We start from the raw sequence: 26833 nt of genomic DNA on the forward strand, positions 1-26833 counted from the left end.
TATAAGTTTAAAATCTGATCCAAGAGATAGCTGTCTTCTTTAACCATTGTTTTAATATGGAGAAATATTTTTGCAGCTTCTCCATCTACAATCACAGCCTTGCCAGATAGCTTACCATATGGAAAACCCAGTGCTTTGTGATGCTAATAAATCGGCCACTACTCCATGAATTCCAGTGCACTTCTGTAGATTTTCAGTGTTTTTCTTGTGATTTTCAGGTGTTGCTAGAGCTCTTTTTCTTCATTTGAGAAAGTTTATTCCTATAACTTCAAAACATGAATGTGCTGGGAAAAATCCCAAATGATCTTGTAAGACTTTCTACCAGTATAATTTTATCTCTTGATCATGTATGAGGTAATTACATCAAAGTAGTAGAAAAAAACTTTATGTGTATATATTTCTCTGAGGTTACAAAGAGTTTGTCTTCAGACTTTAACAGTCCCTGATGGAAAGTCTGTTTGGAGTGGGGGGAAGGGGGGGCTACTGGACAGAGTAATTATTTGACTTTCTTTCTTTTTCTTTCTTTCTTTCTTTCTTTCTTTCTTTCTTTCTTTCTTTCTTTCTTTCTTTCTTTCCTTTTTCTTTTTTTCTTTCTTTCCTACTCTTTTATTTTGAGTTCTGACCAATCAGTTGATCAGCAGCTGTTTGGAGCAAGGTGTGGTAGGTTTTTCCAACATATTCCTGTCTCCAGCCCGTGTCTTTCCAGGCTGGGTATTCGAATTGCCTGTTAAAATCTCCTTCACTTTGATGGCTCTCTATAATATCATATTATGTCCTTGAGCTGGAAAGTGCACATTGTTCTTGGTATCCCTTGTCAATCTCAACCAAAGTTTATCGTACCTTGTTGCTATCCTTTGTGGATTTTAATAGGAGTTTTTAGTTTCCCTTACTTTCAGTGTAGATGGAGTTTTGTTTCCTATTCAGGACTTTTCATTTTCATTTACATTTTCACCAGTGGATTTCCTAATTTCTCTCTTGTAAGGATCACATGAGTGCTTTATGTAGAGATCATTAACTCATCGTCATGCATTTTGTCAATACTGTCGATCAATTTGTTCTTTATTTTTGAACAAACATGATACCCTGAACACCTTTCTCTGGGATTCCCAAGACTGTTCAGCCATTTGGCTTCTGTTATGTACTAGCTGCCAGCCCTAGTTCTTCCTGTCCTAATTGTAGTCAACAACAATTTAAGTTTCAGTCTTCCCACCACCTGCCTTTAGATAAGCTGAGGCTTACCTATAAGCCTGACATTTTATCAGCAAAGACCATCTTTAATCATAGAGTCTCTGGCATTCTGGAAATCCCACAATTCATAAACATATCCATTTCTGCAGCTAGCTTTCATAGTCTCAAAGTGAAGGCTATAAGCAGTAGGGACTTCTGGCTGCAGTGATACAGGTGAACCCTGGAGTTCTATCTCCTCTTGGTCAGCAGCTTTGGATCTAGGAGCTATTTTTTCCATAACATACCTTGCAAAAGCCACCATGTATGCTACCGTACTTAAATGGATAATTTCTATTTTACCTAGACCATAAGAGAGATCAGAGATTTGTTTTTCCTGCATGGCTTTACCTCTTGGAATCACTCTAAAGCTACAAGACTCAAAGCTCTTCAGTAACTATAATATCCAAATTACAAGTGTCAGAAATGGTAACCATTCATCACCTTGAAGCTTGGATTGTTTACTTTGCAAATCAGATTAGGCAAAAGTCTTATGTCTCCCTGCATTCTCTCGGCACAGGGGCACACTTAGGATATATGAGGCTCTGGTTAATATTTTTTGTGGGGCTTTAACCCTATTAAAAATCGATTTAAAATGTTTTACAGGAGTTTGCCTCTACTTGCTAGATGGAATGCTGCACCATTCATGATACTTCTAATAAAGCCAATTAGAAAAATAAAAAAAAAAATGTTTTACAAAATTCATGAGTACTTATGAAGTATAGTGATCTCCCCCAAAATATTTTAAACATCTTGAAAAATAAGACTTAAATAGTTGTTTATTATACAGTCAATGCACATAAAAATTCTTCGTTCGGAGTGAGTTACCCCAAATTAGCATGTTAGTACCATTCTGGTTATCCAATGTGTGATTCTATGAAAGAAACATGCCCTATTCAGCAGAAGTAATCTGGTTGCCAGGCTGCCTCCTGGAACTGGGACCACCAGAGGGACTCAGGAAGCCCCATAAATAAAAGCTGGGGAGCTCCTGGGAAATATGGTCCACTCTGTAATAGGCTAGAGGATCAAAGAACACTGCAAAAAGAAGAAACAAGGACCAAGAGCCACATGGGTTCTGATCCAGGTTCAAGGCACCTTATCCAGGATAGCATTCCCAGTGGTGGCCATCCTACACACTGAGTTGTAAATTTCAGGAAAGTTAACCCAAAGTGTGGAGTCTTATGTGACATGTGGCCCAGAGCAGTGATCCACCTGCCTGAGTGAGAGCAGAATTATCCCAGTAAAGACACACTAAGGGTCTGTTTCTCATCACCTACTCCTTGAACTGGTTTGGGAGTTAGTGTCTTTCAAACTTTGGAATCATAAATATATATAAGTAACCTGAAGTAGTAATAGGAGTTTATAAAAAGGCTGCTGCTGTGATTTTGCTTTAGATCTTTGCTATTCTAGTTTCTCCTTCCCTCCTGAGGTGTTGCTGCTAGCAATTCTCCCACACTCTTCCTTTATCCCAACCTTCTCAGCCCAAAGCAGGAAAGAACTAATTTGCTTAGTTACTCACCATCTGCTATGAGATGTTCTCATTCAGTCATCCGTGGCCAGTATAGCAAGATTGGTGTCCCTACAAGCCCACTGCCATCTTTCTCAAAGGAAATTATGTACCCAGCAGACACTGTGAGACTTCATGATCTGTCTGGTGCAAGCCTTTAGATACATTTTACCAGACTGTCTTTGAAAAGGGTATTCCCAATTTACCTTGCCACCAGAAATGTGTGAGACAACCACTCTTAGAATATTTGTCAACAGTGAGGAGATCCATTCTTTTAAAAATGATCGGCTAAGATGATAGACAAAAAGACTAGAATATTGTTTAAATATACAAATGCAATTTCTTAGTAGTAATACTGCCCAATTCACCATATACTGGTTAATCAACTAAACTTTCTTGATGAATAATCGTTTTTGGTCCTTTACTCCTTTATCAATTTAGAATTGAATGCTTTCCATATCCATTTGTATGAGCTAACTATAACTTGAAGATATTGGTCACTTGTTTGTTATATTTATGGTGGATCTCTTCTTTTACCTCTTCTCCTTCTCCTTTCTCTTCCTTTCCTTCTCCTTGCTTTTAAACTTTGAGTAAGTTTGTCTTTTGATGAACAGAATTTCAAAATTTTTCTTTTTCTTTTTTTTAAACAGAATTTTAAAAAAGATTTTATTTATTTATTCATGAGATGCAGAGAGAGAGAGAGAGAGAGAGAGAGGCACAGGCACAGGCAGAGGGAGAAGCAGGCTCCATGCAGGGAGCCCGATGTCGGACTTGATCCTGGGTCTCCAGGATCACACCCTGGGCTGAAGGCAGGCACTAAATCAGTGAGCCACCCAGGGATCCCCAATTTCAGAATTTTTCAAATAATTAAAGCTATTAATATTTTCTCTATAATTTATTCCATCCCTTTGGCTCTTAAAAAGTGATCCTTTTCTGTTTCATAGATTGGCTAAACATTTTGAATTCCTCGTTTTAAAATTGTCTTTATTTAAAATGTTTATTTAAACTAATAGGTACAGAGAGCACATTGGTGGTTGCCAGAGGTGGGGGTATAGTGAAATGGGTGGTGGTCAAAAGATACAAACTTCCAGTTATAAAATAAATATGTGGGACGCCTGGGTGGCTCAGTGGTTTAGCACCTGCCCCTGGCTCAGGGTGTCATCTGCTGTCTCAGGATCAAGTCCCACATCAGGCTCCCTGTCTGGAGCCTGCTTCTCCCTCTGCCTACGTCTCTGCCTTTCTCTCTCTGTGTCTTTCATGAATAAATAAATAAAATATTTTATAAATAAATAAATATGTTCTGAGGATGTAATGTACAGTATGGTGACTAGAGCTGATAATACTGAATTGTATATTTGAAAATTACGAGAGTAGATCTTAAAAGTTTTCATCACAAGAAAAAAGAATTTGTAACTATGTGTGGTAATGGATGTTAACTATACTTGTGGTGATCATTTTGCAAAATATACTTATATTGAATCATTATACTGTTATACCTAAAATGAATATAATGTTACATGTCAACCATATCTCAGGAAAAAGCTTATTCTCTAAAAAAAAGTTAAATAAATAATTCTGGAATTACATGTTCAGTGAAGTAAGAATCTAAATTAATGTTTTGAACAAAAAAGTAGTCATTTTCTATATGCATTATTAATTGAAATATCTTGTTCCATTTATTTATAATGTCATTGTTTTTAGTTACATATTTTTATATAAAATAATGTTTGTGTCTCAAGAGCAGATAAAGAATGGTCTAGATTGGGTTAAAATGTTAATGTAAGTATGGTTACTTAATACACTGAATCAAAATTGACATCAGTTTAATTTTATTTCATAATCAACTGAACATTTCAAATTAAACAGATTGACTTAAAAAGTCCTTCGTTTTCGCTTTAATTTCACATTTCATACATTGCACAGTATTTATAAGATATTCATTTTGATTGTTCCATAACTTGGAGAGAGAGGTGATAACAATTCCGCCAGATGGTTAAATTCACCAGAGAACTTCTGCTTCTATTTTCCTAATTTGAGAGATACCAAGCAATTTTTATTCCCAATATAAATTCTAGATTAAAAACTATACACTTTCCTCACTTCTCATATTAAATATTAAGGATGACATACAAGCAAAAGATAACCTTGTTACTAAGTTAATGCTCTTCTGTAATCTTACATGGTTATATGACAATTGCTAAATTTGTTGAAAACCAACTGATAACAAATTGGTTATCCTGTGAGATTTTTTTTCTTTCTTTCTTTCTTCTTCTCTTTCCTTCTTCCTCACTTCCTTCCTCCCTCCCTCCCTCTTCTTTCTTTCTGGTATATTACATTAGAGAGCATTGATCTATAGACATCATTAAGAATAATTGTCCTTGAAGAACAGTGGAAGATAAATGCTAATAAAAATATTAAAGAAAATGCTATACAGAATCTCTTACTATATGTAGATATTATTACATTCTTGAACCATCTTCAGATACTATTTGCTGTGAGCGCTGCATTGCAGAAGCTAAAATGAGAGTACATTTTTTTCTTCACTAAAATTACAATGTTCAGAGAAACAAGTAAACAGCAACATAAGCTAAATAGTCACTATATCAGATATGAACCACAGGACTTTTGAATAATACTCCAGTGAACTCGTGTCCTTAAATGAAAAAGGGCAGCCATGGGCATTTGGCCACTGAAGCCCTCTGGTACCCATATTTGGGAATGTACCTTTCTTTACAGGGGTGGCTCTTTGTGGAAGCAGACTCCTTAAGTGATTGCACCAGGACCATATGACATGGTTTCATCATTATACAAAGACTCTTCATAGAATCTGAGATTGAAATTCGTAGGAAAGCAAACAAAGGATGATGCCTGATGAGCTGATCCAGGAAGGAGAATTATTCATGGTTATAACATTTATTTCATGACAAACTCTCTCACTACTGACCCCTAGTTGTTTGTGAGTTCCAAGAGAAGGTCCCTAGATAAAGTGTTTCCTGGTTGCTAGATTTAGATCTATGAAATAAAATGTATCCTTTAGGAAAATGTAAGCTCAGTGTTAAAGTGTATTGTTAGGTCAATGAATTGGATTTGCTATTGCTGTTTTTCTAACAACATAACTACAACAGTGAAGAAGAGTTCAGTCGTTTCAGGAAACTTACGGATTTTGCCTCAGTGGTGTAGATAACTATTCTCAGAAAAGACACAAAGTCTGGGGGAAAAATAAGTGGTAAAACTGAAGTGTTCTATAACACCCACAGAAGTTCCCTTCCTTTCCTTGGTTCTGACTCCTCTCATAAATGAATGCCTTCAAGGAACTTTGAAATCTCTGTTCTGTCATTTTTGTGCTTATATAATCCATTAAAAATTCAGGATTATAAAACAATTCACATCATTCCGAAGAAAGTAAAATTAAGTTTCCTTAAGATAGTTTTTGTTTTGTTTTTAAAAAGTGACATAGTGATTTTTTTCCCCTTTCTAGTCACATTGGACAGTGAATGAGTATTGTAAACCACGAATACCTAAAGTTTTAATTTTAGTCTAATATATATATTGTATCACAGCTGAGTCTTAGATAAGAATCACTGTCTTTAATAACCTTCACGTTGAGTACAAAATACATAAATAGACAACTAATTGGAAAATATTACTATTTTGTGACACACAAGGAAGGAAAAAATGTATTCAAAGAAATGTGTTTTACACTGTCATGTCCAACTACTTGAGCATAACTCAGCTTGGAAACTCATTAGCTGTTTGGGCCATGCCCTCAAAATTCCAGTTAGCCTATTTGTAATTCTATTTCAGTAAAAGGAAGAAACAAATTAAAACCAAAAGCACCCTACTCAGGAATCTGGGAATGCCTTTATAATTGATTCATAGGCAGGTGGGGGCGGTGTGGAAAAGCCCACTCGCAGGCTGTTGCTGGACCAGTGGAAATCTGGACGGCCCAGGTTGTGCGAGGTGATGGCGGGAAGTGTACTGGAAGAGGGCAGAGTCACCAGCTGACTGTCAGTTTCCACGGGAAGTGGTGGACTTTGCAGGAAGGGATGGAAAGTGGAAGCCCTGAAGCTTGATTTTCTTGGAAAGGAATTTGCTTGTTCCAGGGAAGCTTGTCGCTGGAAGGTGAGGCTGGCCAGGCTGAGGTTGCTCCGCCGTTCACAGCCACTGTGGCGGTAAAATCCAGTTCTGCTGAGGCCATGGTTATAAGAAGACCTGGATCGCCGGCTGGAGCTCCACTGTGAGATGGGGGCACTGGCTCTTCTTCGAGACAAGCAAACAAACAGAGCCCAGATAAATCCTCCAATTACAAGCACGATTGCAATGGACACTGTGAAGGACGTTATAACATCCTCTGAAACAAGCAAACAAAAATCAAATAGGTAACCTAATTTGTAAATAGGTGTTCAGTTAAAAAACACAGGACAGAGTCCAAATAGTAACTATGGAATACATGATCAATTGAGACAGATTTTGTGTCAGGGAAATAAAAGTGCTAGATGCATGTGAATATCAGCTGTTGTGCTTCCATTTATTAGAGCCAAAGAATATAAAACGGCATTTTTAGCTGTAGCATTTCCTGTTGCTTATACTATTTTCTCCCTTTAAAGAAAAAGAATAAAAATAATCTTTCTTTTTAAAGGCCATTCTTTAGTTCATAAATTTTTACAAGATTGCAAATATAGTCCAAAGATTATTTCCTTTTGAGCTACAGCAGTAATAATGTGCCAGAAATTGATAAAGGATTTTGCAGTCAAATTGACTGTGCTTTTTCCTCTGTCTGCTTTCATCAACCCCAGTGATGTCTCCCACCTGCAGGCTTCATGATGTCTCACTTCCTGTGCTCATTTTGAGATAGGAAATGCTGAGCTAGAACCATTTGGTGGGCTGACTGATTTATCTTCTATTTCCTGAGCTCCTGGACCACCGGTTCCAGTTCATGCTGCTATCATGCCCCTCATTGTGATAATGAAATTTTTATCCTCTGAATCCATAGAATCTCTGCTATGCATCAGTATCAATTCACAGAACTTGTATTTGTTCGGATTTCCTGTTCAGGGGGCAGGGGAGTTGTTTTCCCAAAATGGAAATTCTACCTTATTGCTTCTTGTGACTTGAAAACATATTTTTGAATAAAGCTGCATAGCAGAGCCCTTGCCCTGGATGTAAAGACACACTGGATATTAGAAGACTCTCCAGCCTTATCACCCACCACATTTGCCCACCTTCCACTCCGTAATCTAACCCGTGAGTCATGTTGACCTTCGCACTATCCCAAAGCTTGTCTTCTTCTCTGAAGCTCTGTGATTTTTTTTAAACCTATTTTTCTTTATATCTGGACAAATTTTTAAATCTCTATCAGAAAAACCTATTCTTCAAGATTCATTTCAAGTACCACTTTTTGGATAGACTCCTAAGTTTCATAAACAAAGATTAGTTAAGGCTAAGTAAAAACGTAGGCTATCTTATCTAATTGCTCATCTAGGGATTCTGTACTGAGAGGGCCATGGACTGGAAATTAGCTAAACGGGGTTTGGAGATTTTGAAAACAAGAGAAGGGCTTTGAGGTTCCTCCCATTGAGACATACAGTCTATTTCCTAACCCTCAAAACTGGGGTGGCTTCACACCTGGCTTTGACCAAAAAGATGGGATGGAAATGAAGCTGTGCCAAATGAAGCCTAAACTTTAAGAGATCTCTGAGCTTCTACCTCTGCTGCTCCCAAAAGCCCTGTAACCACTAGCCTCTGAACAAATGCATCCTACTGGATGAGGAGTTTGGACCAGTTACCCCTATTGCTCTGACCAAGAGCCTGCTACCTCCAAACACATGAATGGTGTCATCCTAGATAATTCAGATGTTCATCAACCTAACTGATTGTGACACAAGAGGGAAGGCAGCAAAAAAAAAAAAAAAAAAAAAAAATCTATTAAGCTGATCCCAGCCCAGACTCCTGATTCACAGAATTATAAGCTAAATAAATGGTATTTTTAAGCTGCTATGTTTTGGGGTAGATTGTTAAACAGAAAAAGCTGACCAGTGCAGCATTCTCAACTCAGCTTTATTCCTAACATTTTGTGTGATCTTTAGAAATCTGTTTGGACTCGTTATTTTTTAAATGAAAGAGTTAGATTTTATGATTACTAAGGTTTTTTTTTCAGTTTATTGTTGTAATCTATGATAATACATAGAAAATCTATAATGCAGAAATAGCAAAATAAACCAATGCTAACAGATACATAAGAATAATTATTGTTCTTTAATTTTAGGATATATTTAGTGTTCTTCCACCTAATGTTGTTACATTTATCTCCTTTGTCAAGACTATGTTTTGTTCTACTTTCACAAATACCTTCACAAATACTTCTATTAAAATCCTCTAAAACAGCGGTTTATATTAAATCTAAACAGTAAATTCTTTATAATAGGAAGATGACTTCTAAATTACAAGGCAATTTAGAACAGCTCTGCTAGACCAAGTATTGTTCTTCCAAAATGTGTCTCATAAAAATAATATTGACTCATAGCCTTAAAATGTAACCTCTTGAGACAGAGATTTCAGAGATTTAGGCTTTATCTGAAAAAAGAAAATAAATAATAAATATAGTCAGAAACTAAAATCAGACCTATCGATTATATAGTAACATTCAAAATTAACTATTAGTGCCCCAAATGTTTGGAAACTAAAAAGGAAGTTACACTAATTCTGGGTTGCCACAGCACTGGCAAGCCATCTAAATCAGGATTTCTCAACATTTCTTCCAAAAACCAATAGAAAACAAGATGCACAAATAAAACTATGCAAAACCCATGCCTCAGAAGACAGAGAACATGTAAATTTCAAGGTACCTAGAAAGTAAAACAGATACCAATACATTCCCAAACTTCTACCTCAAGTCTTGGAGATGAAGGATAATTCCAGAAAAAGTGTGAAAATAATGAAAAGGTATCCTGTTCTCTGAGGGCACCGACTATTGTAAAGGGTCTTAACACATGCAGGCAGGAATGTGAGGAGGCAGGCTTGGGAAGTAATTTTTCCCTGAGGAAGAAGAGAGTAAATTGTGTGGTCAAAAGATCTCATCTTATAGGATTCCATTTACAGGAAATGTCCAGGATGGGGAAAACTATGGAGTTAGCAAGCAGATTAGTTATTGCCTAGGGCTGATGGGCAGGATGGAAAGGAATGGGAGGGGTTGCTAATGGTCACAGGTTTCTTTTTGAAGGGCAAAGTATTCTCAAATTAGATGATGTGATGGTCACATAACTCCGTGTCTATAACAAAACCATTTAATTGTACCCTTCAAGTGGAAGAATTATGAGATGCAAATTATATCTCAAGCAAGCTGTTAAAAACAGAAAAGAAAAAAAAAAAACAGAAAAGAAAGAAAGAGGAGAGGTGCTTTTTGGACACCAGACAATGAGGAAGAGAAGAGGGAAGAGGGAAGGGAAAATTTAAGATCTTTCAAGACAAAAAAAAAAATTAAAAACAAAAGGATATAATTCCTCCCCACCTCCATCCTCCAAAAATAAAAATCCACCAATCAAAATGCCACACCTTGCTACATGGAGGAAAGAAGGAAACTAGAATGAGTCCTGGGATTCTGGCATGAACAGGCAAGGGTGGATACTCTTATTATTCATCCAAACTGGGGAGAAAGGCAAGACTGGAACTAGGGGAAGTTGATATTAGGAAGATGCAGAACTGAGTGCCCCTGAGGTACTCATTTGGAATTGAGATTACATAAATATGGAACTTAAAAAGCAGCAGCATTTGGAATCTCCATGCTACAAGAGACTTGCAGCCATCCATGGAAAGAAAGTGCTTTGACTAAAAGTAAGACTGTTTGTACAAGGGAGTTGAAAATAGGCTTCCAGGAAACTCAGTTTAACGGGTGGCAGAAAAAAAAAAAAAACAAGGAAACAAAGAAGGATTAATTTGCCCCAGAGATACTTAATCTATTCATTTGTTTAATGTATAAAGCACCCACTAGAAACCTAGTAATGCTAAGTTTATAGGCAACAATGAAGAAAAAGACCTTAGCCCTGGTGGAGTTTACATTCTATAAGACTTCAATTAAGGTAAGAAAAATGTCCTTTAAGCCTGGCAATGAAGAGGCCATTGGCTACTTTGCCCTGAGTAGATTGAGGTCAGATGACGGAAAGTTACAAGTGCCCCTTGAGAAAGGTTCAGTCTCTATCATGAACAAGAGAGAGCAAAAAAGAGGCTTGAACAAAGTGACCTAATAGGAAGGACAGCATATAGAGCTAGTAGTGATGAATGAAATAGACCAAGGCCCAGAGCAGGGAAGATAACGAAACGAGTCTGGACATGCCTGCCATGATTCAGATATGCAACAATAGTAATGACTTAGTCTGGGAAGCAAGAGTAAAAATAGGAAAGAAAAAACTTGATCATGAAAGACACACAAAGTCAAAAAAAAATCTAAAAATTATTCCAAAGTATGATACCTTATAATATAGTAGAAATAAGATATGGGGGGAGTGGAGCTTTTGTTCCTAAGATCTCAATTATAATGTTATATTCTAGCAATAATTTTTTTTTAAGATTTATTTATTTACTCATGAGCAACACAGAGAGATGCAGAGACACAGACAGAAGAAGAAGCAGGCTGTTTGCAGGGAGCCGAATGTGAGACTGGATCCTGGATCCCGAGATCACACCCTGAGCCAAAGGCAGATGCTCAACCACCGAGCCACCCACGTATCCCACTGGCAGTAACTTAATAATCAGATTAAGTCATAATGTTTTAGGAAAGGTTAAGTGTCATGCTCACTTTACTCTTTTATGTAAGTTTATGAGACAATAGATTTGCTCAAATTTTTATTTGTATCATAATCATTAACATGAAATTTCCTTTAAGTTTTGGTCACTTGTAATGGCTGTATAAATTCTCTACTTCCCTAAAAAATGTTTTAATTGCTCTAGAAAATAAATAAAAACTATAAACAATTCAAAAACTTCATAGAACTAAGTCTTTTGTCTCTTCAAATAAGTCCAGGCAGTTTACTGAATTTGGTACTTTGGTTTTTTAAAAAATGCTAATTTTTCCTTATTTCAGAGTGTTTTTGGCAATCTTTGTTTTGGTGAGATGTATTGCATATAAATTGAATAATTTATTATTATATGTTATTAGAGAGATCAGTCATCCCTAGACAAGTTTATTTATAATTTATACTCCAGAGAATCCATGAGTTAATTATGAGAAACACTTTAATCAAAGAATCTGAACAAAATCACTCAGAAATGCTGTCTTCTTGTTTAGAATAATGAATGAAAGATGTACTCCTGTTCATCTAGATGTTGTTCTTTTGAATAGGAAAACAGTGCATCAGGTAGAGACCTAGTAGGTGAACTACAAGCTCCTTCTAAATTTGAAGTTCTGTTATTCCACCCCAGAAAGTTATCACTAAAGCTTTAGGAAGCTTTTGACATTTTGGGAAATATGACTTATTAAAAAAATGCAACTTTATTTTTTATTTCATTATTTTGTAAAACACTATAGTATGTTTCTAATTAAATTAATTTAGTTTATAGGTTGCAGGCACTGTTTTTTTATATATAATATCACTTGATTCTCAAGTAACCTTATAAGGGAAACAGTTTATTTCTTAGGTGTGATGTAAGAAAAGTTAATCTAAAATGAAAGTGAATAATGTAAAATTCACAAAAATTATCAATTTAATACCAGATTTTTAAAAAAGATTTATTTATTTATTTATTTATTTATTTATTTATTTATTTATTTATGAGAGAGAGAGCATGAGCAGGGGACAGGGACAGAAGGATAAGCCAACTTCTCACTGAGCAGGAAGCCCAACATGGGGTTTGATCCCAGGACCCTGAGATCATGACCTGAGCCAGAAGTCAGCTGCTTAGCTGACTGAGCCACCCCCAATTTGGTAGCCTGTTACAAACAGAAATACTTGGGGAAATTGTGCTAAAGCAGTATTATGCATTCTATACATATAGTCTCCTGGATCAACAGCCTCTACTGGAGAATTTTAAATATTAACAACTTCAGATATAGAATTATAGATAAGGGATTTCAGCTAAAACCAACTCTTAAAAATGCCTTGGCTTAGAATCCTTATTTTATTGATATTGAAACAGTGTCTGAGGTTTATGTAGTAGAACTAATCCTTGGTTTATTTTAATAATTGAATAATGACAGCTAGCACTGTCAGGGGACTATGCTTTCACTCATGTATGATGTACACTGAGAAGACAAATACTCAAATTTGCAAGAGTATATGCCCCTGCCTTTCTGAATAAGCCCATGCAGGCACTATCATCTGATTGAGGATTCGAAACAGCTCAGAATATAATCAGACAATGGGTGATATATTCAGGGGTTCTTAGGCATGGTCATGTTTGTACCCTTTGAGCCTCTCTATTGCTGTCTATCCTGACAAATAAAATGTTTCCAATGGTTTATTTGTATTGAAAAATAGCACGAGGTTCAATTTCAAGAAAAAAAATCAGAAACTTAAAATATAGAGTTAAGGGAAAATGATATTTTGTCTATGAAATTGATTAAGAAAATTAGCAAAGTCAACCAAAATATATGGAGTAAGAAATGTATTTATGTGCCAGATGATTGTTTGATTTCCAAAATATATCATTCTGATATAAGAAAAAAAGGGTAACAGGGATATCTGGGTGGCTCAGTGGTTGAACATCTGCCCTTGGCTTAGGTTGTGATCCCAAGGTTCTGGGATTGAGTCCCATGTTGGGCTCCCTGCATGGAACCTGCTTCTCCCTCTGCCTGTATCTCTGCCTCTCTCTCTGAGTCTCTCATGAATAAATCAATAAAAATATTTTTGAAAAAAAAAAAGAAAGAAAAAGAAAGAAAAGAAAGAAAGAAAGAAAGAAAGATAGATAGATAGATAGAAGAAAGAAAACAAGGGTAACATCCAAACTCGAGTAGATCAGTTGGTAAAAAATATGTTCAATAATCAAAATCTTCTTATATGAAAAATTTCAGTTTTGTGGGTAAAAAGATTATTTTGGTGGCACTAAAACTAGAACAATATTTCTAGGACAGCAGTTTGACAAATCTATATTAAATGACTATTATTTATGGCTTTATAATATTTCTATAATATTTTTGATATTATAATATTAAATATAATATTTGACATGGAGCTTTCATATGTGCCTGAAATTTAGGCAGAATAGTTAATAATGACTCAAAATACCATATTTCTATTATAAACAGAAGACTACATATGGTTATAGAGATATCTGAAAAAGATTAAATAATCATGAGAATAATATATATACATTAGTAACAAACTAGTTACATTTTGAATGAATATAAAGTAAGATAAGATGGAGCTTACAGAAGTTATAAAAATGACATTAAAAAAGCATACTGCTTTTGATATGGATTTACTTAATTTTCTTTGGTAAAAAGCTTATTATCTATCTTGTTAAGCTCCCTTAAATCAAGAATGCAAAAACAAGTGTACAAATGAAGAAAAGCAGTTAGAAAGAAATGTATTTATATTTTTTAAAATTTTTTATTCAGATTTAATTAACATACAATGATATATTCGTTTCAGATGTACAATATAAAGATTTAACAGTTCTGTACATTTCTCGGTCCTCATCAAGGTAGGTGTCCTCTTTAATACCCTTTATCTATTCGAGCCATAATTATAGTATAGCTTGTTCCAGAATCATCTTCCATAGTGATTTTATTTAACTGTAGTTAATGATTTTTCTGAATCAAACTAGAAACCAGAAAATATATAATGAAACAGAATCTATTGGCCATACATCTTTAAATTTTCATATATATAATTTCATTGTGACAGATTTTTTATAAGAAATTTTGGAAGACTTTTTTTTAGATGCACTATTTTAAAATTGTCCCAAAAAAATACATTGGCACAGATAGTTCTTTTTAAAGGACAGTTTGCGTTTTTATTTATCAACAATCTTAGGGGAGGAAAAATGTGCTGTAATTTTACTTTATATAATAAAATATGATGCAACTTTTGAGACCAAATGATTATACTTAAAAATGCAGATCTCCCTTTGAAGGCAAAAGGAACAAATTCTAACAACAATAAGGTAAGGCGTATAAATTAGGTATCCTTATCATGATTTATAATGTGTGTCTGTACAACTAACAAGGGGTTGGTACATAAATCCTCAATGAATAATAACTATTTCTACTAATAGTTGTATAACCTACCCAAATCATTTGACTCCTCCACCTAATAATAATGGCCACTATGTGTCTTTCAATTTGAAGATTCTAATATTGAATCTGGTTTTCCGTACATCTAATCAATGCTTCATAGTATTAAAATTTAGTAGAGGTCACCATCTAGTGGCCTTTTGTTAAACTGTTCCAATATCTGAAAAGCGATTTTATCAGTGTCAACATAATGGAACATGAATCAATTCATAGAATCCTTTGCAATTATAAGAATCAGAAGCTCAGCTAATGCCAAAGCAAGCTATTCTGTTCTTAGTACCCTGAAGTACATAGGAGGATGGTTCATGCAATAAGAATTTGACAAAGATATTTTTGGAGAGAATAACATCTAGGGCACAGAAAACTCGACTAGTTATAATAAAGTAAACAAAGAGTAAATATTTTCTATGTGTAGCTTATCTGCCAGAAAATCCCATTTGGTTTTTTTTCTACAATATGTGCAGAATTCAACTTTTCCTATCTACTCTGCTGCCTCCCTAGTCCAAGTGATCCCTACCTATGAGCTGAAGTATTCAGACCCTCTACCTGGTCTTCCTGCTTTTGCCACTCCCCAACAACACTCTAATCTCAATACAGTAGCCAGACTGAACCTCTGAAAATGTAAGTCAGATCTAACCTCTCTACTTCTCCCAGAGCAAAAGCAAACTCCTAAAAGTGTTCTTAAAGTTCCAACTTGACCTGTTCCCAATTATCTATGCTCATTTTTACTCTTCCTCTGTCTTAGCCCTATCCCACCATTTCTTAAACACACTGGATATGCTCCTGACTTAGGGATTTGCATGAGTTGTAGCCTATTCCTGAAATTCTTTCCCTAGCTATCCCATGGCTAACCTCAGGTTTTCACTCATATATCACTTCCTTATTTAGGCCTACCCTGATCACCCTATTGAAAATTTCATCTTGTCCCACTTCTAATGCCTAACCGACACCCTTGGTTTTCCTTTTCCTTCCAGAGTAATGGAAACTAGACTCATTAATTTATACTATTTTTAACAGTAAATAAGATGCGTAAGTGTTTAGGCTATATAAGTGTCATTAGAAATGAAAGATAACTTGTATCTAGAATGGTTGGAAAAAGCTGGATGAGGGGCATCTGGGTGGCTCAGTTAGTTGAGTGTCAGCCTTTGGCTTGGGTCTTGATCCTGGGGTGCCAGGATTGAGCCCTGCATTGGGCTCCCTGCTCAGCAGGGAGTCTGCTTCTCCCTCTCCCTCTGCCCCTCACAATGTTCATGCTCTTGCTCTCTCTCTCTCTCAAATAAACAAACAAAATCTTAAAAAAAAAGAGAAAGAAAATAAATAAAAAGCTTGATGAAAGAAATGAGATTTGAATTGTCTTCTGTGCATGGCTATGGCTCAAATAAACAAGAGCCTGGGAGATTTGTACATAGTTTTGACTAAGGGCATAGAGCATAAGCCATATACTGAATATACTTAGTTAACAATATTGCTAGAGTATAAAGTAAGTTTGAAAGGAAGAGGGTAGCATACCTTATTTTTTTTGTATGTGATGAATTAGCCCATAGAAAAACACTGAGAAAAAAAAAAAGAAAACACTGAGAATAATTAAAAAATAAAAATTAAAAATATTTTTAAAAAATCTGTTTGAAGCCATCAAAGACCTGCCAAGACTGCTACCTCAAAATAACAAAGTACAGGAGAAAAAAAATCTCACTTGACAATAATCTTTAAAGAGAGGCAAAAAATCTGAGTAGAATTCTGTGCAATTTAAGTAGTCTTGGAAACAAAAATTGGAGTTAAGAACTACCAAGGAAGATGGACTCTGGGAATATCCCAGACACTTAGTAGGGCCCTTGAAGGCCTATTCCCTAACAGTAAGAGCAAACAGAAGAGCAGACCTCACAAAGATAGAAATGTAGGTACACATCAGATCAGATTAAATTAAGATGAAATGACCCCAACTAACTCCAGAAGAAAAATTAATCCTTTCTAGAAAAAGATAACCTTACTCAGAGTCTTAAATTGTTTCTACAATGCCCAAAACAATATTGAGCATAAATAATACATTACAATTATTCCAAGTGACAAGATCAGATGAACAAAAACCAAGAGAACAAATATATCATAGAAAAATAACTATAAGTTATCAACATATTACAGTTATCAGGCACAAATATTAAAACAATGAATTAATATGTTAAAATATTTAACAAGTTGAAAAATTTCAAGAATAGGAACATATAAAAATAATAAAAAAATACTTGATTAAAGTTAGAAGATATTTTAACTAAATTATATTAGAAATATGAAATATCAAAACACTTAAAATGCACCTAAAACTGTGTTTAGAGGAAAATGTGTAGCTTTAGAGGCATACATTTAAAAAGAAAAAAGCTGAAAAACCAATGATATAAGCTTCCATATCAAGAAACTAGCATAAAAAAAAACTAAATCGAACACAAGTAAAATGGAATAGAGTAAATAAGTTTTTAAAAAGTGGAATGTAATGACATAAACAAAAAGAAAAAAAAGAAAGAAACAAAGAGGTAGAATTACCAAAACCAAATGTGGTTTCCATGAAAAAGAAAATCTAATAAAAAGTTGATTAACTATTGATGGGAATGACCAAGATGGGAAGTGGGAAGGGAAGAAGGAGGGAGAGAGAGTATCAAAAATTAAAAAGATGGCATTAGAACAGATTATATAGGCAGTGAAAACATGAAGATAGGATTCCAAGTTAGCTTTTATGGACTCACCCTTCCAGGTACTAGGACTAAGCACTGGAAACAACACTGCTCTCCGCCTCAAAAAATCCTACCTAAAGGCACTGAATAAATGACAAGAAAAGCAAGCAGTAGGTGAATTTTCTAGTTTTCAAAACTTCTAGCCTGAGGACAGTTTCAGTCTGAATTATGTGGGCAGGTAAAATACCAATTGAGAACCTACAGTATTTCCAGTCTAGAGAAACAGAGGACAGAAATTGTGGTAATCAGAGCCACTTAAATGTGAGAGAGAAATTGTAGAAAAGAGAATGCCAAGAGGAGGATCTCAAAATATTATTGATAAACACTTCCTGTATCTATGGCCGACTCCAGAACTACATTGCATGTTTCAAATAGCACAGCTAGAGGAAATAAATAAGTCAACTGAACTAAACTGAGACCTGAATTGCCTTCCATGAGACAGGCTTTACAGGTTTTTGTGGTTTGAGTTCTACAGTTATTTGCCTGTGAGAACAAACTGGAAAAAAAAAAAAAACTCTTCAAGGTAATATAGCAGAATCCAAAGGACCCTTTAAAATGTCCGTGATACATAAAAGTACTTTGACATATGTGGAAACAGGAAAGTATGACCCATTCTCAGGAAAAAGTTAGTCGACAAAGACATAGCCTAAGATGACCAGATGTTGAACTTAGCAGATAAAATTTGAATTCTTTTTTTTTAAGATTTTATTTATTTATTTCATGAGAGACAGAGAGAGAGAGAGAAAATTTTAAACTTGTATATTTATGTTCAATGATATGAAGTGTTCATAATGAATGAAAAGTGGGAAATATCAACAGAAAATACAAACTCTAAGAAAGAACCAAATGGAACTAAAGAGAATATCTAAAAAAATTCACTCAATGAATCTAATATTGAATTTAAGATGACAGTGAAAACAGGGGTACCTGGGTGGCTCAGTTGGTCAGGTGTCCGACTATTGATTTTGGCTTGGGTCATGATCTCAGGGTCATGAGATTGAATACCACACTGGGCTTTGTGCTCAGTGGGAAGTCTCCTTGAGACTCTCTGTCTCTCTCTGCCCCTCCCACTGCTTGTGCTCACATGCTCTCTCTCTCTCTCTCAAAACAAATAAAATCTTTTTTAAAAAGATGACAGTGAAAAGAGTAAACTTAAAGATAAATTAATGTAATTATCCAATTTGAAAAACAGAAAAAATAATAATTGGTGGACGGGAACAGAGCCTTGGGGAATTATGAAACAGTATAAAAATATTTAATATATGTGTAATTACACATACACATAGTACCAGAAGCAAAGGAAAGAGAGAATGGAACTAAAAATTATTTGAAGAAATAAGGCTGAAATTTTTCAAAATGAGTGAAAGAAATTAATTTACAGATTCAAGAGTCTCAGAAATACCAAGCAGGAAATACATAAAGAACCATGTATAGGCACATCATAATCAAACAGCTAAAGATCAATGATAAACTGAAATTAGCCAAATAAAAATAACAATGTAATAATGACATAGTACACTCAGAAAAACTAATTATTTGAATAACTACTAATCTCCAGGAAGATACAATCATATTTCAAAGTAATTTAAAAACCAATTGACCCAGAATTGCATATCCTGAAAATTATCCTTTAAGAATAATAGTGAAATAAAGAATCTTTCAGGTGTAGGAGAAAAATTCATCACTAGAAGATCTACATTAAAAGCTTTGCTCAAGGAAATCTTTAGATTGATGGGGAATAATACCAGATAAAAGACTTAGATCTTGAGGAATAAATAAAAAAACATCAGAAATAGTATCAGTGTAAACATAAAAGACTATTTTCTTTCAATTCATTTAAAATAAAAACACACAGTACATAGGTGATATCAAGGTGAATAGATTAGACTTGAAAATTTTTAAACCTGCTCAGCAAAAGACAGGTAAAAAAATAAATAAGCAAACCACAGGCAGGTAGAAAACATTTACAAATATATATCTGACAAGTGACTCGTGACTAGAATATACAAAGGAATAATGAAAAAACATATTAACAAGAGACTTTCAGAAGAATATCTGCCACAGTTTTATTCTTAATAGCCAAAAGAGTAAATACTGTATGATTTCATTTATATGAAGTTCTAGAACAAGCAAAGCTAATCTGTTCTAGAAAAAAAATAATAATGGTTTCCTCTGGGGATGGTGTAGATAGAAATTGACTGGCATGTGAAATTAGAGAACTTTTGGGGTTGGTGATAATATTTACTGTGATTGGGGTTTGAGTTTTTCAGGTGTGTACATGTTTGCCAAAATTCAACATATGATGAGTTATGGTCTGTGCACTCCATTATTATTTATTTTACACATTTCATTGTAGGTAAATCTGATGCTAAAAGAAAAAAAAACAAAAAATATTGAATTCTGATTAATGATATACATGCTGAAGTAATTTAATTAAGAGGAGGTACACTGATGTCCTCAATCTGCTTTGAAATGTAAGCTAATAGATTGGTGAATAAAATAAGTATTGTAAAAATGTCAGTGATGGAACTTAACTGGTAGATATATGGGTATAAACTATAAAAATCCTTTACATGTTTCTCTAAATTTGAACATTTTCATAATAAAATATTAGAAAAACATATGAAAGAATATCCTGAACAACTGTAAAGCAACATATTTAGAAATTTAAGTGGGAAAAATTTTAGAAAACACAAATTTCCATAATTATTAGAAGAATCAATAGAAAATCTGAATGATCCACTATTGTTAAAGACAGTGGTTCTGTCATTTAAAAGTTTCCTATTAAAAATGCTATAGATAATTACACTGGTAAATTTTCTAAAGCATTTAAATGAAAAACAATGCCAATCTTGTACATGTTTTTCCAGGTAATAGAAAAATAGGAAACACTTCCTAACTTGTTTTATGAGATCTGCATAAATAACACTGATACCAAATGTGACCAGGCTATCACAAGAAAAGGTTATTATAGGCAAATTTCTCTCTTGAATGTAGATACAGGAGTTCTAAGGTCAGGGTCCTATTAAAGGTTATAGACCTCTAGGCTTATACTTATTGAATCTTATCTCTAATCACAGAGCCCAGTGAGAGATGTATTTTAAAATATTTCTGCATAATTCAGATGCAGCAGGTTTAAAGACAAGCATTTATAAACACTTGTTTTTCAAGCTTTCTAGGTAATGAGTTAAGAGAAATAATTGGTAGGTTGGTAATATGCAAGAATGCATACAGGCCCAAAGTTTTAAAACTACAAATTAAAGATATGCATTTGGAATTCAATAGTAAAAAAAAAAAAAAAAGAAACACAATAGTATTTGTTTGTTATTTAGCAGATAATATAGAGGACATCATTGGGATTTGTATGTCTAGTCTATAAGTTTACTCTGTCCCCAGTTTCTCTGGAAACTCCCTACTCCCATCTGTAGGGGTTAGACTCCTAAAAGCCATACTTTTACAGTCTGAGGAATAGAATTTTCAGCTACTGGGATCCCTGGGTGGCGCAGCGGTTTAGTGCCTGCCTTTGGCCCAGGGCGCGATCCTGGAGACCCGGGATCGAATCCCACGTCGGGCTCCCTGCATGGAACCTGCTTCTCCCTCTGCCTGTGTCTCTGCTTCTCTCTCTCTGTGTGTGTGACTATCATGAATAAATAAATAAAATCTTAAAAAAAAAAGAATTTTCAGCTACTAACAAGGTTTTCTCTCCCTTGACACTTGACTACTCAATAAATCAATTCACAACCGTTCATCTCTTCGATTACCTTGGAAAGGATTAGTACTGTTAGCTAGCATGCATAGGAAAACAAAAAGTTGATGCTTAGAATTTCTAACTGGACTAAATATATAGAATAGATGAAAACAAATAGATAAAAATCTTGAAAACCAGTTGTTTTACTCTAATAGCTAGATATTTTGATAAATATGAGTGTTATGCTTTGTTTATTGGAGTTTCAAAATGCTAAGAATCTAAAGGACTCAAAAGTATATTTTTTTACCTTAATGAACAGTATTGGGAAAAATAAACCATAGTCTATGAGTCATGTACTTGTCAACATGAGCTACCATACAGCATACCATAGCCTGCATAGCTTAAACAACAGACACTTGTTTCTCATCATTCTGGGGGCTAGGAAGTCCAAGACCAAGATGCCAGCATGACCAGGGGCTGGTGAGAGCTTCCTAGCTCACAGGCGACCCTCTTCTTCCTGCTGTGTCATCACTTGACCTTTCCTCAATGTATGCTCCCAAAGATTGGGAGAGAGAGCAATCTCACTTGCTTTTCTTCTCAGGCCACTAAATGTATCATGTAGCCCCCCACCCTTATGACCTAATCTAAACCTAATTACCTCCCAAAGATCCCATCTTCTACTACCATCCATTGTCCTGGGCATCACAGCTTCAACATATGAATTTGAAGGTGATGAGGGTAATGACACAAACATTCAGGGCATAATAAGTCAGTTATCAAAAGCAGTGCAAAAAGGAGAGGTTTTGGAGAGAAAAGAAGACCTAGTGACTAGTAAGGGTTTTGGAGAAGGAATCATCACTCCATCTCTCCCTGGGATGAATTATAGATTGATTAAGGGAATCTCAGAGAAGGTGGTATCTATTCTCAGTTTCCTAGGCCAAATGGGGAAGATGACTGGCCCCTCTGAGAACCCTGGGTGTCTAAGGGGCAAAGTAGAAGTGAGGATGGAAGATATTGGTATATCTGGGCCTAGGGCATCTGATAAACAGCTTCACCTCAAAAGCCTTTCACAACTCTAGGATTATGGAAGAGCATTCAATATTGTTCTGTACCACTGAGACAGATGGAAAAGTACCTGAATGAAAGGCAGTAGACCAGAGGGGACATAAAGAAAGGAGAAACTATCCATTAACAAATGTTGCATAGACCATGAGCCAGATTTTATGTAAGAGCCCTCAGTAGCGGAGAGGAGAGAAAGGGCAATGTTTTAAAAACAGATGAGAAATACGCATCAGTAGATGTCAGCAGAGATCAGAACTTGATCAAGAATCAGACTCTTTCCTTCCAATACCCTCTATAAGTATATAACTCCCATATACTTTGTGCCCTTTCCAATCTCAGAGAAAAGTCCCTTTCCAATCTCAGTGCCCTTTCCCACCCTGTGCCCTTTCCAATCTCAGAGAAAAGTCTTAAGGAAGAGGAAAACAGGGAGAGCTGAAGTCATAAAATCGAAAATTATTATTTAAATGAGGTCAAACTTTTACACTGACATTCAAAACTTTGCACAAATCTGCCTCAAACCATTCATCTCCACAAATGTGGCTTGTGTGTTTTTGCTTCTGCATGTTGGCTGATAATATTTCTCCTGAACTCCCTGAAATTGTCCAGCTATGCCTTATTTGTATTACTCACACTTAACCCATTGACTTCTACTTAGTGGATGGTCAGGCAGTGTTTCTGAGTAAACTAATAAATTGGATTGATAGATGAGTCAATGCATTAATAAGTTAACAAAGGGAGAATGAATGACTAAAATGTCCTTCTGAGGATTATCTTTCTTTGAACCTTATCTGACTTATAGGAACAGGTAAAGTCTCATTTTTTTTTCTAAGAAAGAAAAAATTGGGGACCATTTTGGCCATTTTAAAAAAAAACTCAACAATCATTGCCTTTCCCCCATGTATTGTCTAGCGTTACTCCATAAGAATATAGGCATATATTTGCATATGTATGGAGACCTAATCTCCTCCAAGAGTGTGATCTTCTTGAAGCCAGACATTATAGTTTACGTAAGGATTAAATGAGGTGAATAAATACAAGCTCCTGAACCAGTAACTCCCCCAATTTTCCATGGTACCAGCCAAAAGAAAAAATGCATGGTAAGGCAGGAAACACAACCCAAACTATGTCTTCTTTATGATGCTAAGTACCAAAAAGATAACCAAGTTTAAGGATCTGTGTCTACTGTTTTATGAAGGCAGGATCCAGCAAACTTTTACAGGTTCTAGTTCCTGCTGCTTTGGTGGGGAATATTCATAGAGAAGGGAAATGCATTACAGAAAGAAAAAGTAAGAAACACAAGGTGGTCTTCAGCTGTGTTGTCAGGCTCAAGCCAATTTTTTTGCTCCATCTTGCACTGATTACTATAATGCTTGCAGTATAGTAATGAAATGCAAGCTATTATTATTGGTAATATCCTGGTATCATTATCTTATTTTTCAACATTCTTTACAGTAAACCAAAAAATGATATCTGGAAAACAACTTTTATACATCTTAAGTGTGTTAAGTTTGAGAAATTCATATGATTCAATGCATAAGTTTTGCTTTTCTCAACTATTCTATCTTTATTCTCTAAATTCGAAATGTCAAGCAGACAATTGTCTTTGGAGGCAATAGACAACACATTATACTGTACTTTATAAGATTTTCAAAATAATATATTTGTGGAGTCAATGATCAAAATAGATGTCAATTTAGTTACAAAAAAGAAATAAAAACTTAAAAGGTCAACATTTATATCTTAGGAAATTTCTACATTTAGTATATTTACATCTAGATTTTTACATTTTATACTTAATATTTTTTATCCTAGAAGAAATAATGTGATTTTTCATATACTTTCCCCAAATCATTCCTAATGTATCTGCTCAACATATTTGTATTGGTTTTGTTAATGCTTATCATGAACACTCCCCTTCCTGGTTTTCATTATTTCCATCTATTTTCCATTGTATTCACATACTAAGACAAGAAACACTAGCAACTATCTTTGGAACAGTAAGTTCTTTCTCAAGCACAAATTTCTGCACTTAAAACAAAAATCAGTATTTTTAGGATTGGTAAATAGGCTTCAATTAAGCATTCTTTTATTAATTCATATTTATTTTATGATTACTAACTACGTTTTAGTCAGTGGCTAATGATTTCTTTTACATAAGTAAGCCTGAAATTTAACTTCAAATGGCCTGAAAAAAAATAGAATTGGCTTTTACATATTAATTTTTATGGAAAGAACTACTCTACTTTTGAATAATTTGTATAGCAATTTTTGTAATGATGAATTTAGTGCAAACACACTCTAGCTATGTTCAGTGTGTTTAGTGCATTCACTTTCTCTATAAATGGGGACAGCAAGCAATATTGTAACAAATATATATAATTAAGACTTCCATAATTCTAAGGCTTATTGTGTGTTGGTGTCTACCTGGAATTACTTATTATCAAAGCCATCCTTTACAATATGCAAACATAATTTACTTTCTTCTTATTATTTTTTAATAATTAGATTAGGATGTTCACTAATATCTCTCCTTTCCAGGCCTGAAGCAAACATAAAGGGTTTATGGTTTAAAAAAAAAAAAGAAGAAGAAGAATGAATGAATGAATTCCCTTCATGCACGTTTGTAGGATGGTGAACAGTTAGGTGAGGTTGTTAGGGATGGTCATCACTGCTACTTATTTTCACTGATAGTTTACAAAGCATCTCCACAAATCACGGAAGTATGAAATCGTGCTCTGAGAAGATTAGAAACTCATTCTGGACCAATAAATAGGGCTATTGATCTCTTCAGAAACTCTATTGTCTCCGTTAAATTTTTTTTCCTGAATTTAACTGAAATAGCCTCTTTAATTTTTAAAATTTCCCTGAATCCAAAAATACTTGCCAGTTTTACATCCCGGCTCTTCTTCACTAGCCCTTGCCTTCTTTAGCCTAGAAGAACTGGTTATTTCAACTTTAGCTCTACCCGGCTATTGATGACTAACTAACTAGCAGTTGTGTCTGAACTCAGCCTAAAAATACTTTTATACTGTTTCTGTTTTCCTATGGTAGGTTTCCTTTTAACGTTTTATGTGATGTTATATACAGTGAATCTTTTCTACTAATTTTTTTTCGTCCTCTAACTTCATAAGATTCCTTATTTTAACTGTCATTACACTCTTGAAGTATAGATTTTGTTATTTTGATTCACTTTGGAAATTAAGGAGTATAACATTAACAATTTAAGTTAAAATAGCCTCTGTAACAACTCTTGATTTCATTAAATAAGATATCAATTTATAACTTTAGAACAAAACTTATTTTTCCAACAAAATCCACATTGTCATATTCTAAACAATTACTTCTATCTTTTATTTTTTCTCATGTTTATTCTCATTATTTTCTATTTATATTTTGTAACACCAGCCAAAATCTATGCTTGTTGCCCAGATTCTTCTTGAAAGTCTTCATAACCCACTTTCAAGACATTTTACATGAATACACTTATTTTAATAAATCTATGAAAACTTAATCAGTTTATGGTAAACAAAATGCCTCAGAGATTTTCAATGTTTTAGTAAATTTTGCAGTACAATTTCTGCATCCTAACTTTAAATTAAGAACAGTTAAAGAAAATATCTTACCCCAAAAGTTTTCTGGCCATGGACTCCCTAAACTTGTTGTGTTATTAGCCATAATATCCACAAGAAATAGAAGAGACAGAAGAAAAAAAGAAAGAAAGAAAAGCCAGTATGTCCAAAAGAAGCACTTTGATTCTATGTCTTTGTGGTTCGGCAAGAGAAAAATAATTTTCACACAACCCCTCATATACTTGTGTTTGCATAAAAGGAAACAAGTGTATCATGTTTCCTGCTTTTATACTCAAATTAGCAACTGTTTTTCTTATCTTGGAATTCCACATGGTTCCAGGGACACAAAACAATTTCCTTCTCGTCATTTCCTCAGCTAAATTACTAAGTTTCTTCCTCTGGGCCACCTCCAAACTGCTTTTGGGGTAAGAGGCTCCTTTTCTTGTTCCTTCTCCAACTCCTACTGACATACATAGAAAGATTCCAAAATCTCAGCTACAGCAGTCTGGGTTAAATTTATATAGGATAGAGAAAGAGAGCACTCCCAACGTTTGACAATTAGATTTTTACAGTAAGTTGAGAAGGGTGGGGTGGGTGGGGAAGTCTTTGGAAATCCATATAGTATTCAAGTACATTTAATTAATTTTATCTAATGCCCATTTTTATAAATCTCAGGTATTTGTTAAAATTCTTAACATGTCTCTTTTTCTATCTGGGATATTAATTTTGAAAAGCTATTTCTTCATTTCATAAATATTTATCTAAAATACAACTTATATTTAATTTTTATTACTCTTTTATTGGTATTTAAGTATGAAAAAGATGATATCCACA

General features: G+C 34.6%; 1 protein-coding gene across 1 annotated transcript; it reads right to left on the minus strand.

The window, feature by feature from the left end:
- Positions 1 to 4543: 4543 nt before the first annotated feature.
- MYCT1 (MYC target 1) lies at positions 4544 to 26254 on the minus strand. The gene is made up of 2 exons (XM_025998017.2): positions 26054 to 26254; positions 4544 to 7082 (listed from the first exon to the last, which is right to left on the minus strand). Exons 1-2 carry the CDS (start codon positions 26235 to 26237, stop codon positions 6574 to 6576), a joined length of 693 nt encoding a protein of 230 aa, XP_025853802.2. The 5' UTR covers positions 26238 to 26254; the 3' UTR covers positions 4544 to 6573.
- Between the last annotated feature and the right edge of the window lie 579 nt (positions 26255 to 26833).

This window comes from Vulpes vulpes, chromosome 1 (assembly GCF_048418805.1).
Source record: "Vulpes vulpes isolate BD-2025 chromosome 1, VulVul3, whole genome shotgun sequence".
In the NCBI taxonomy this organism is placed as follows: Eukaryota; Metazoa; Chordata; class Mammalia; order Carnivora; family Canidae; genus Vulpes; species Vulpes vulpes.